The sequence below is a fragment of the Rutidosis leptorrhynchoides genome, chromosome 1, assembly GCF_046630445.1.
Source record: "Rutidosis leptorrhynchoides isolate AG116_Rl617_1_P2 chromosome 1, CSIRO_AGI_Rlap_v1, whole genome shotgun sequence".
NCBI classification, from domain to species: Eukaryota; Viridiplantae; Streptophyta; class Magnoliopsida; order Asterales; family Asteraceae; genus Rutidosis; species Rutidosis leptorrhynchoides.
In genome coordinates, this window is record NC_092333.1 from 534,461,271 (window position 1) to 534,474,544 (window position 13,274).

Below are 13,274 nucleotides of genomic sequence, written 5' to 3' on the forward strand. Positions count from 1 at the left end.
TTCTTCATCAAGACAAGATAACAATACATCTTTTAATCGTTTTCAAAACTTAGATTCTTGGAGAAATACTACATCTACCAATGCGTTAAATAACAATTCTGATTGTTGCTTGTGGGATGGTGTGGTGTGTAGCAGAAATAAGGGTCATGTGATCGAGCTTGACTTGAGCCAAAGCTCGATTTATGGACCAATAGCGTCTAATAGTACTCTCTTCAACCTAGTTCATCTTCTTAAGCTCAACCTCTCGATGAACAATTTCGTTAAATCTCAAATCCCACCTGAAATTGCTCGTCTAAAGCAGTTAAGAAGCCTTGATCTTTCTGATTCAGGATTCAGAGGCAAAATCCCACAAATGAAATCTCACGTTTAAACCAACTTTCTTTGTTGGATTTGTCATTTAATTCACTAAAGCTCCAAACACCTAGCTTGTTTCGAAACTTAACCAGACTTGAAGAACTGAATCTCGAAAAGGTGAACATCAGTTCCTCCGTACCACGTATTTTGGCCAATTTTTCATCTTTGACGTCAATCAATTTCCGAGATTGTCAGCTTAATTTCCAGCAGCAATACTTCACTTACCGAAGCTGAAACATCTTAACTTTGCACTGAATCCCGACCTCACCGGTTCCTTGCCCGAGTTTCATAACAACACCTTACTCGAGCATCTGGATCTGTATACAACAGGTTTTATTGGGATAATACCAGATTCCATAAGTAACCTAAATCACTTGGTATTATTGATGATTCCTTCTTCTCCCGGGAGCATTCCGGGTTCACTCTCTAACTTGACACAACTCACAGAACTGAATCTTGCTCAAAATAATTTCACAAGCACAGTTCCTTCATTAGCAGCTTTGTCGAAACTCACAATTTTAGATCTTAGTGAAAACAATTTCATGAAGGAAAGTGCGTACGACTGGATTGGGAAACTGACCAACCTTAAAGAGCTCCATCTAAATAATATGAACATATACCAAGAAATACTTCCTTATTTTGCAAACTTAACCAATCTTGATGTTTTCTTAATGTCTACCAATTTTATACCTGGTTGTATCCCATCTTCATTTATGAACCTCACCCAACTAACATATGTAGATCTTCTTAATAATCGATTGAACGGTGCCATTCCCAGTGCCTTTTCTAACTTCAAAAAGCTAAATTTTGTTGGCCAAAGTGGTAACAAATTTAACGGCAGTGTAGACCTAGACACGTTCATAGGACTCAAAAACCTCGACGGTTTGCATTTAGAAGGGGTATCAGTTGTCACCACTGACAACTATACCGATAGCACGCTGCTACCTCAACTGAAAGAATTGCAACTGACATCATGTGACTTGAAGGAATTTCCCAGCTTCCTGCGTTTCCAAAAGGAAATGACAAGTTTACAACTTAACAAGAACAAATTCGGTGGTGTGATACCCGAGTGGATTTTAAACAACAGTAAAGAAACAATGTTTTTTATTGATCTATCAGAAAACTTTATCACTGGAGAGATACCACCATTGATATGTCAAGTTGAATCCCTTCTACTACTAGATTTGTCATATAACAGCTTGACTGGACCCCTTCCTACATGTCTTTTTGGAAAATCGATGTTTTTTATTAATCTTTCTCAAAATAACTTTGGTGGCACAATATCAAATACATTTACACAAGAATGCCAGTTGAAGATGTTTGATTTGAGCGGAAATCGATTTTTGGGTCAGTTACCGAAATCATTAGCTAACTGTACTAGCTTGAAGTCTCTCAGCGTTAGTGATAACTCTTTTGATGGTGTCTTCCCGTTTTGGTTAGGATCTCTTACCGAGCTTCAAGTTCTGATCTTAAGTTTCAACAGGTTCTCCAGTGAAATTCATGATCTGCCTACTCTTAGCTCTGACTTTCCCAAGTTACAGATGTTGGACCTATCAAACAATGGCTTCAGTGGTCAACTACCTGACAACTACTTCAAGATTTGGAAGGCAATGAAATCATCTACTGTAGGATTCAGAACTTATATAACTAACAAACGTGAGAAACACCCAAAGATCATAAACAAATTTGCTCTAATTGACTTCTCATGTAACAATTTCGAAGGAGAGATCCCACAATCACTAACAGATCTTCAAGGCCTTGGATCACTTAATCTTTCCAACAACTATCTTACTGGTTATATGTTACCATCATTTGGGAACCTAAAGAATCTCGAATCATTAGATCTATCTCATAACAAACTATCTGGAAAAATTCCTCCGGAGTTGATACAACTTACCTTCCTTGAGGAGTTTAACGTGTCGTTCAACCATCTTGAAGGGCGCATACCAACTGGGAAACAGTTCAATACATTTGAGAACTACTCTTACGTGGGTAATACTCTACTGTGTGGAAAACCATTATCAAATGATTGTCAAGGTTCAACGACACCAACACTTTCACAAACAAGCGATGAATACGAGTCTCTCCTTCCAAGTGATATAATCGATTGGGTTGTCATACTCACTGGCTTTGGAAGTGGGTTGGCAATTGGAATTCTTTTGGGGATGTTTGTATATGTAAGGTATCACAATTGGGTTTATAAGCGATTTGGGTTGAGGAAGACACAGCGTAAGGCTTCTCAGTTACCGGAGGAGAAACCAAGTCTTTCTATAATTGATGTTAGTGAATAATAGATTAATAGTATATCTTGCTTTATGTAATTTACAGTTTTAAATCATGTCATTTAAGTACATAATAAACTTTGTTTGCCGATGTTTATTATTACAAACTACAGTATGTAGTATGAGTGTTTTATCTACAAAAAAACTCAATTAACCCAGACTAAAACACACACGAGAGGTATGCCTATTGTGTTAAGTATAACAAACATAATTTAACAAGGATCGATATACAAAAATAGCAAAATGTTATTAGAGAAAAGAACAAGATTATTACTTTTTCAACAGCCCACCACTATGTACGTTCCTCTCATGAAACGAACCTTGACTCACTACTCAAAAAACGACACTTTTTTTTTAATTGTCGGAGTTATCATACCAAACCTGCTTAAACATACAACACCATATATACACATAGCTAAAAGACTTTAACAAGTTACAACCACTTTTTGAGTCACAAACGACCCATTTTACACACTTTACAAGTTTGACCCGTTATTACAATAACAAAAAGTTTCAAAGTACGAACTTGACAACGGGACACTACTCCAAAAGTCACCTTCCCCAAACAAAGTCTTCTACACGTCACAAGATCCAAAGCACAAGCTAATCACCACACTTACCCTTTCCTCTACTAGCACCGGTATCTAAAAAAAATGTAAACAACAAACGGGGTAAGCTTATGCTTACTCAGATTAGTAATATTATATAAACGTGTACCAACACTAACCAAGTGCACAATAACAAGCCAATGGATACAATTAAACATACAAACACCTACACAATTAAGCATGCTTAATATCGCCTCGTGGTCAATTTCCCCCCTCCGGAATTGACCATAACACCATTTGAAACAAATTCCATTTTGAAACTTGTCCAAATCTCACAATCAAACCCCACCTCCGAAATTGACTATCACCTCACCTTTAAGTCGAGAACCACCTTCGAACTTGACTTAAGGCCACATAATCACCTTAAGATCAAGAACCACCTCCGAACTTGATCTTAAGGCTTTTACATACATATTCATATGTAATAATACTAAACTCACCTTGTTCTTTACAAGAATTCACCAACAACCTTTATCGCAAGTTTCGAGCACCAAACAATTAACCTATAAGAAAATAATTCCAATAAGCTAACTTTTACTACTAATTCATACAAGTGCAACTTAACTCAATTGCACTTAGACACAAGTTTGGCCAACACTTGACTACACAATTGACCATCTAGGGTTGAACTCATAATCACCCATTAGTTAATTATAACATCCAAAAACAACAGTTAACATCATTAGCAAATGTAATCATATGCTAATTTACTAATTTTGATCAAAACCCTAATTTGACCCAATTTAAGTCGATACCTAAATTTAACTGCTCACAAAATTCTCATGAACATTTAAATTTAAATAACATATATAAGTGTACATAAGAATTGACACCAACTAGTTATCACCAATTCAATGTTTATCACACAATCCAAACCCTAATACATGGGTTTTACCCCTACATATCTCAATAAACCCAATTATAAGGAAGACGGGTTTATTGACATCAACACTCATAAACCCTAATACATAATCGACATTAATACATTAAACACGAATTAGGGTTTTACCTTATACACCACAGAGGTTATAGCAACTGAAAATACTCGATTAAACTCTTAAACGGGTTGAATTAGACACTATCTTCACTCAATCACTCTTGCTTTGCACTAGGTTTTCATATCAAGTTTGAGAGGAGTTATCTAGAAGTCTGAAGATGGAAAAATGAAGTTTCCAGGTTGCATCTCATAGTAAAACCCGTTCCCTATTTTTTTTTTATATACATATTTACACATTTAGTCCTTGGAGTTTTAAAGATGTTAAAATAGGGATGTAACATCTCATTATCTCCATCAACTGTTTGCTTTTTAATTGACTAATTGAGCATCAGCAAAACACTAACCATACACATATATGCATATGCACTCTACCTGTAAGAACGTTGAACCTATGCAAAAACAATCAAGTTAAATTACATCTCTTTAATTCATGCATTACAGCTTGCAACGATCTCTTTTTGAATACTTCTTTTGGATCTCTTTTGAATATTTACTGTTAGTCATAAGCATATCGACTGCATCATCAATAACCCATGATGAAGTCTATGTAAATCACTCATCAAACGTCAAATCGGCGTCTTGACTTCGTTTAGAGCCTAAATTGAATTTCAAGCAGGATTTAAAACCCATGGAAATTTGATTCTACCATTTTCATGGCGTCACAATTTTATTTTTAATTTTATTTTACTATTTTTATTTTTATTTCCTACTTATTGGTCGGAGGTCAACTAGGAATCAATCTCTTTATCCGTCGAATAGAGAGAGAGGGATGACTTTATCTACTTTTGAGAGTGTTTCATGTTAGAAATTGGGTAAAAATTGACTGTCTGGATTGATTCTTAAATCGTGTAATCACTTTATCTATAAAGTATTTCGACTCAACGATTGCCTTGGTATCACGAAATCTTTACAGGGATAAGACAAGAACGCGATTAGTGTTTTTGGCAATGAAATCACTAATCAAAGTATCAAAGAGAGTATGTATGTTTCTGTAGTTGTTGTGAATGCAGAATCTTTCAAAAAACGGATATCAAACTGTATATGAAACAGTTATAATTTGAAAGGATGTAACATTTCATAAATGGGCGGGAAAAACTGTTATAACCCTTGGCTGAATACACTTTCCTTTTAAACGTATAGTGTAATAGTGTATTTCGGTTGAGGTTTCGGGGCTCTGCCCCGAGCCCCACGAGGGGCGCTGCCCCTTGGACCCCGCAAGGGGGCGCAACCCCCTTGATCCCCACAATTATGCGACAGTTAGCAACCAACTCTTATGAACGTGTACTTCACACTCTCCGAACCCGTTGGTAAGTATAACTAGCTAATTCTTGCATTCATGTAAATCCCAATTAACTGAATTGAATGTTGGATGACACTAAAATCAACAACATTTCACTTTGGGTGGAGAAATAACTTGTCTTTATTATCGGATAGGGAAGGATTGTCTACATCTCGCCTCCCTCATGCACCACTCATATGGTATTGGGTTTTGTTGTTGTCGTTGTTGTATTTGATCACTAAGGGAAATTTAGTGCTATATTAGAAGACAATTAAAAGACTTTCAATTTACTGTTATGACTAATTGAAAAAATCACGTTGTTACTGTTCTTAACTAACTATTTATTATACATGGCAATTGAGACTTATACTCTCAATTTTGGGTCAAATGAGTCAAGATTTCGAGTTAATTGGGTCTAGAAGAAAATTAGGCCTGACAATGTAAACCAAAACTAAAAAAAAGGTCCAATAAGTTTTTCTCTAACCTATTAGATTTTATACAAAATATAAAAGAACGGGTCAAATGGGTAACAAATCCAAAAGTTAAATAAATAGAAACGGGTCTAATGGGCTTGTGAATGAGTCAAATGGGTCGAGCATAATAAGTATCATCCGTCAATCATTTATGAAAGCATTAATGGTTATATCAATTATTATGAGTGGTCATCGAGTTGCCCAATGAAGCACACCACTCTGGTTCAATTCCCGGCTATGCCAAATTGTTCAAAAATGGAGTGTGACTAGAGAGTGCGCATAATGCGCAATTCACCTGGTACCAGGTCTCGCGCTCGGGGGGCTTGATTACCCGAGGTTTTACCTTCTATGAGGGAGTCAATGTGCTCGTTCATAAGAGGGTTTACTCGCTTACCCAAAAACAATTTATTATGTATATTAATATTTTCTTATATATATATACATATATATATATATATATATATATATATATATATATATATATATATATATATATATATATATTAATTACTAATAACTAGAACAATATAATAAATGTAAAATCAGATGTAAAAGTATATGACCCGTTTGGACTTATTTGACCAATTACTTGTTTCGACCTATTACTCAAACCGACTCAACCTCACCCGTTTTTCAGGTATACTATTTATATTTATTTATATTTATATAAATAAATAAAAAGCCTATTAGGAGACTTTGAAGTCTTCCGTATCTTTTTTGTGACTTTAAGTCTTCTCTGACCATTGTCGTTTTATTCTATTTTATAAATTATAAATTGGTGACAATAACTTTCTACTATTAAATTAAACAAGATACATTTCATGTTACATGAAAAATATAATAAAGTGGGTTCTTTGATTGTGACGTCTTTGGCTGACGTTAATTTCTTAATTGATCTACGTTTTAATTACGGGTGTTCCTTTCGATTAACTTTTATATTGTTAATTAATACTCTCTAAGTAGGAGCTTATGAAAAAAAGTAGAGCTTATGAACTGAAAAATAAGCTTCAGGAGGTTTACCAAACACTTATAAAAAATAATAAGCTCCAGCTACTAGCTTCAAAAATAAGCTCCAAAGCTCCAGCTCTATCTCAAAAACTTCAGCTTTAGCTACAAGCTCCAACTCCAGCTAGTTTCATCCAAACACATCCTAATAATGTGAAAAAATAACTTTTGAAAGAGTTAGACTAGTGAAATTATATGTTACATCGGGTGTGTTTAGTGTTACTAGCTGGAGCTGGAGCTTATAGCTGGAGCTGGAGCTGGAGCTTATGGACGGAGCTGGTAGCTGGAGCTTATTTTTCAAGCTGGAAACTGGAGCTTATTTTTTAATAAGTGTTTGGTAAAAGTAGATGGAGCTGGAGCTTATTGTTTGTAAATTGACTAAAATAGACAATAAAATATATGATAGATAATTATATAAGGGACAAAAGTGTAATTTTAAACATCATAAGCTAGAAAGCTCAGGAGCTTATTTTTAAAAGCTACTCCAACCAGCTTCTTTTTCTAGAGCTTATTTTTTTCATAAGCTCGAAAACTTATGTCATCCAAACGATGCTACTAGCTTAAGCTTATGAAAAAAATAAGCGCAAGCTCCCATAAGCTCCAACAAGCTGCGCGGCCAAACACACCCATCATGTCATATCAAATTTGTTGAACTTGATGACACGCATATCTTATCATATTTGCATTCGAGCTTGGTTCGTAAGGTCTTCTAAAAAATACTAATATTCACGTAACTAGCACGTCGATATTCGTACTCTAACCACTTTAATCGTATCTCTCAATTGATATTGGGTTAGTCAGGTTCAGTGACGGAACCAAATTTTTTTTTCACCGGGGGTGAATTTTTTTAAATAAAAATAGCAAAAAATTTTAAGTAAAATATGGAGAATTTTGGGTAAAATATGGAGGTTTTAAGTGCAAAATATAGAAACTTTTGGACAAGAAAAAATCAACCGGAGGCAAAATAAAAATTTTCAAAACCTTTACATTATAAATTTGAAATTCACTAAGAGCATCTGCCCCATGTGCTACTTTCGCCCTTGGACATGTTCTTCACGCAATCACGGAGTTAAAACCACTTATTCGCCCCAATCTTCTTAGGAATTTTTGAGGAAATCCAAATCATATACTTTCTCCCTTGGACATGTTCTTCACGGAGTTAAAACCACTCATTCGCCCCAATCTTCTTAGGAATTTTTGAGGAAATCCAAATCATATACCACCTAGTGATGTTCCTAAACTTCACGTATCTCAAACAAACAATACAAATTTATCAAAAGGAACATCTAGTGAGACGACACAGATCGTAATCAATAAGATTTGCTATAGTTTTGGATGAAAATGTGTAAGAAAAACAGTCTCAAGTAGTTCCCAACATTAGGTCAAATGGAAAACAGTAAAGAAATTACAGCACAAGAATTAATGTGGAAATTTCAAAAAGGGAGAACAAAAACACTAGACACAACTCAAATTCTCCACTACTTAGACTACACTACTATATCTTTCTCTCAACTTTCTCCTCACTTTTCACTCAATTTTTCCATACTACAAAACTAGCATAATGAATAGCATCTATAGTCACCCTCCAACTTTTTTACCAAGTTGAACTTGTTCGCCAAGGTGAACATGTTTTCCAAGTATTTTACAAATTAGACACTCACAACATTTAGGAAATCTTAATTAACATCTAACAAAATGCATATTCTTTTATTACTTAATTATTTGGGAATTTTACTTTTTCAACAGCCTACCACTTCGTACGTTCCTCTTATTTTCTCCACCATCTGTTTGTTATATAATTGACTAATTTGTCATCAGCAGAACACTAACCATATACATATATGCACTCTAACTTTAAGAACGTTATGCAAAAACAATCAAAATAAATTAATATCTCTTTAACTCATGGCTTTCAGCTTAATGGCAACGATCTCTTTTGTATACTTATCGTTAGTCATAATCATATCCACTGCTGCATCATCAGTAACCCTTGATGATGAGTGTTTAGCTTTGTATAACTTTAAACAAAGCTTTCTTTATCAAGATGACAATACATCTTCTAATGAGTTTCAAAAGTTAGATTCTTGGAGAAAGACTACGTCTACCGATACGTTAAATAACAGTTCTGACTGTTGTTTGTGGGATGGTGTGGTGTGTAGCAGAAATGAGGGTCATGTGATCGAGCTTGAGTTGAGCCAAAGCTCGATCCACGGACCAATCACGTCTGATAGTACTCTCTTCAACCTTGTTCATCTTCTTAAGCTCAACCTCTCAAAAAACGATTTTGCACAATCTCAAATCCCACCTGAAATTGCTCGTCTAAAGCAGTTAAAAAGCCTTGATCTTTCTGATTCAGGATTCAGTGGCAAAATCCCTAACGAAATCTCACATTTGAACCAGCTTTCTTTGTTGGATTTGTCATTAAATTCGCTAAATCTTCAATCACCTAGTTTGTTGCAAAACTTGACTAGACTCGACAAACTCAATCTCAAACAAGTGAACATCAGTTCTTCTGTACCGCGTTTTTTGGCCAATTTTTCTTCTTTGACAACAATCAATTTAGAAGATTGTCAACTTCAAGGAAATTTTCCTGCAGAAATTTTTCACTTACCGAAGCTGAAATATCTTGCCTTGGCTAATGCTGACCTTACTGGTTCCTTGCCTGAGTTTCGTAACAGTACATTACTCGAGCATCTGGATCTGTATGCAACAGGTTTTTTTGACAAAATACCAGAATCCATAAGCAACCTAAATCACTTAGTATTCTTGTTCCTTGGTGGATCCTTTTTCTCGGGGAGCATTCCAGGTTCAATCTCTAACATGACACAACTCACACTCTTATCTCTTCAAAGAAACAATTTCACGGGAAAAATTCCTTCACTTGCAAGTTTGTCAAATCTTAAAGTTTTGGATCTTAGTGATAATGTTTTTGATAATGGAAGTGAGTACGGATGGATCGGCAAACTAACTAACCTTGATGGGTTGTTTCTTAACCGAAACAACTTACACCATGAGATCCTACCGACGTTGGCAAACTTAACCAAACTTAGAGTTGTCTCAATGGCACAAAATTTCATTGTTGGGCGTATCCCAACTTCATTTATGAACCTCACTCAACTAACAATTGTAGCTTTTAATGAAAATCAATTGCACGGACCCATTTCCCGTGCTTTTTCCAACTTCAAAATGCTAACATGTTTGACATAAGTGGTAACAAATTTAGTGGTAGTGTGGACCTAGAGACGTTTGGACAGAATATCAGTTGTCACCTCTAAGAACTACACCAATGGCACCCTTCCTAAACTAAAAGGATTGGGACTCCCATCATGCGACTTGAAGGAATTCCCTTCCTTCCTTCGCTTCCAAAAGAATTTGATACAATTATATCTTAGCAACAACAAAATTGGTGGTCTTATACCTGCGTGGATTTTTAACAACAGTCAAGAAACGTTGTCTGTTATTGGTCTTTCAAACAATAAGTTGATAGGAGAGATACCACCATCGATATGTCAAGCACAATCCCTTCGATTTCTATATTTGGGTTCTAACAACTTAACTGGAACCCTTCCTACATGTTTAGGCAACTTTAGCAACTCACTGGTTTCCTTGGGTCTTAAACAAAATAAGTTTTATGGTACAATCCCGGATACCTTTGTAAGGGTGCAAACCAAAGTCCCACATCAGTCATGGGATAAAACAAATGTATGTATATAAGTCTAAGGGGAAGTCGCTCTATCACCAATTGGTTTTAGAAAAGGATGGACTCTTGGGCTTATATTACAGGACATTGTGTTTGGGCTATGCGATCATTACAAATGGTATCAGAGCTAGGCTATAGCCCCGATGTGGTGGACGGCGCAGTAGGGCGCACCCCTGAGCCACGCAGCGACGTGGCGGACCCTGGCACGATGAGTTGATCCTGGAAGCCTTGTATCGAAATCTCCCTGCCCTCCCACCAGGTTGAGAGTTCCGAGTTGGCGGCGGTAAAGGTTGGATCCGGACTATCGTTGGAGGGGAGGCCTAGATGGACTTAGGTTTGAGGGGAGGTTTGTAAGGGTGCAAACCAAAGTCCCACATCGGTCATGGGATAAAACAAATGTATGTATATAAGTCTAAGGGGAAGTCCCTCTATCACCAATTGGTTTTAGAAAAGGATGGACTCTTGGGCTTATATTACAGGACATTGTGTTTGGGCTATACGATCCTTACAACCTTCACCCGTGAAAGCCCGTTGAAGATGATTGATTTGAGTGAGAATCAATTTACCGGTCCATTACCAAAATCATTAGCTAATTGCACTAACTTGGAGGTTCTTAACATTGGAGATAACTCTTTTGATGGTGTCTTCCCGTTTTGGTTAGGAATTCTTACAGAGCTTCAAGTGCTTATCTTAAGGTCCAACAAATTTTCCGGTGCAATTCAAGATCCATCTACTTTTAGCTCGGAGTTCCCTAAGTTACGGATCTTGGACCTTTCAAATAATGGCTTCAGTGGTCGACTACCTGACAAGTACTTCAGTGGTCGGGATTATTTTTGGTTGACAATTCATTCTCAATGTCAATAGTAACCAAAGGTGTCAAAACAGAGTACCAGAAGATCTTAACCATATTTACAGCAGTTGACCTCTCTTGTAACAAATTTGAAGGAGAAATCCCACAATCATTAGCTGAATTTCAAGGCCTTGAATCACTAAATCTTTCCAACAACCATCTAAAGGGGTACGTGTTACCATCATTGGGGAACCTAAAGAATCTTGAATCTTTGGATCTCTCCCATAACGAGCTATCAGGAAAAATTCCTCAAGAATTGTTACAACTTGGTTTCCTTGCCATGTTCAATGTGTCGTTTAACAATCTTGAAGGGCGTGTACCTACTGGACGACAGTTCAATACATTTGAGAACTATTCTTACGTAGGTAATCCCTTGCTCTGTGGACAACCATTGTCCAATAATTGTCAAGGTTCAACGACATCAACGTGTCCACAAACAAGCGATGAGTATGAGTCTCTCCTCCCGAGTGACATAATCGATTGGGTTGTCATATTCATAGGCTTTGGAAGTGGGTTGGTAATTGGAATTCTTTTGGGGAGCTTTCTGTAGTGACCCGAACTTTTCCATGTTTATATATATTAATTGAGATTGATATTTACATGATTAAATGTTTCTAACATGGTAAGCAATCAAACTTGTTAAGACTTGATTAATTGAAATATGTTTCATATAGACAATTGACCACCCAAGTTGATCGGTGATTCACGAACGTTAAAACTTGTAAAAACTATATGATGACATATATATGGATATATATATATATATAGTTAACATGATACTATGATAAGAAAACATATCATAAAGTATATTAACAATGAACTACATATGTAAAAACAAGACTACTAACTTAAGGATTTTTGAACGAGACATATATGTAACGATTATCGTTGTAAAGACATTTAATGTATATATATCATATTAAGAGATATTCATACATGATAATATCATGATAATATAATAATTTAAAATCTCATTTGATATTATAAACATTGGGTTAACAACATTTAACAAGATCGTTAACCTAAAGGTTTCAAAACAACACTTACATGTAACGACTAACGATGACTTAACGACTCAGTTAAAATGTATATACATGTAGTGTTTTAATATGTATTTATACACTTTTGAAAGACTTCAATACACTTATCAAAATACTTCTACTTAACAAAAATGCTTACAATTACATCCTCGTTCAGTTTCATCAACAATTCTACTCGTATGCACCCGTATTCGTACTCGTACAATACACAGCTTTTAGATGTATGTACTATTGGTATATACACTCCAATGATCAGCTCTTAGCAGCCCATGTGAGTCACCTAACACATGTGGGAACCATCATTTGGCAACTAGCATGAAATATCTCATAAAATTACAAAAATATGAGTAATCATTCATGACTTATTTACATGAAAACAAAATTACATATCCTTTATATCTAATCCATACACCAACGACCAAAAACACCTACAAACACTTTCATTCTTCAATTTTCTTCATCTAATTGATCTCTCTCAAGGTCTATCTTCAAGTTCTAAGTGTTCTTCATAAATTCCAAAAGTTCTAGTTTCATAAAATCAAGAATACTTTCAAGTTTGCTAGCTCACTTCCAATCTTGTAAGGTGATCATCCAACCTCAAGAAATCTTTGTTTCTTACAGTAGGTTATCATTCTAATACAAGGTAATAATCATATTCAAACTTTGGTTCAATTTCTATAACTATA

General features: G+C 35.6%; 1 protein-coding gene and 1 pseudogene across 1 annotated transcript; both read left to right on the top strand.

Annotated features, from left to right (window-relative positions):
- Window positions 1–740: 740 nt before the first annotated feature.
- On the top strand, window positions 741–2,645 carry LOC139842477 (receptor-like protein 6). Its single transcript, XM_071832616.1, has one exon. It carries the CDS (start codon window positions 741–743, stop codon window positions 2,643–2,645), a length of 1,905 nt encoding a protein of 634 aa, XP_071688717.1.
- Window positions 2,646–8,903: 6,258 nt separating this feature from the next.
- LOC139842484 (receptor-like protein 41) lies at window positions 8,904–12,098 on the top strand (annotated as a pseudogene).
- The last annotated feature ends 1,176 nt before the right edge of the window (window positions 12,099–13,274 follow it).

Excerpts from the sequence above, each read along its gene's own strand:
- LOC139842477 (XM_071832616.1), top strand. The coding sequence starts at position 741 with ATGATTCCTTCTTCTCCCGGGAGCATTCCGGGTTCACTCTCTAACTTG.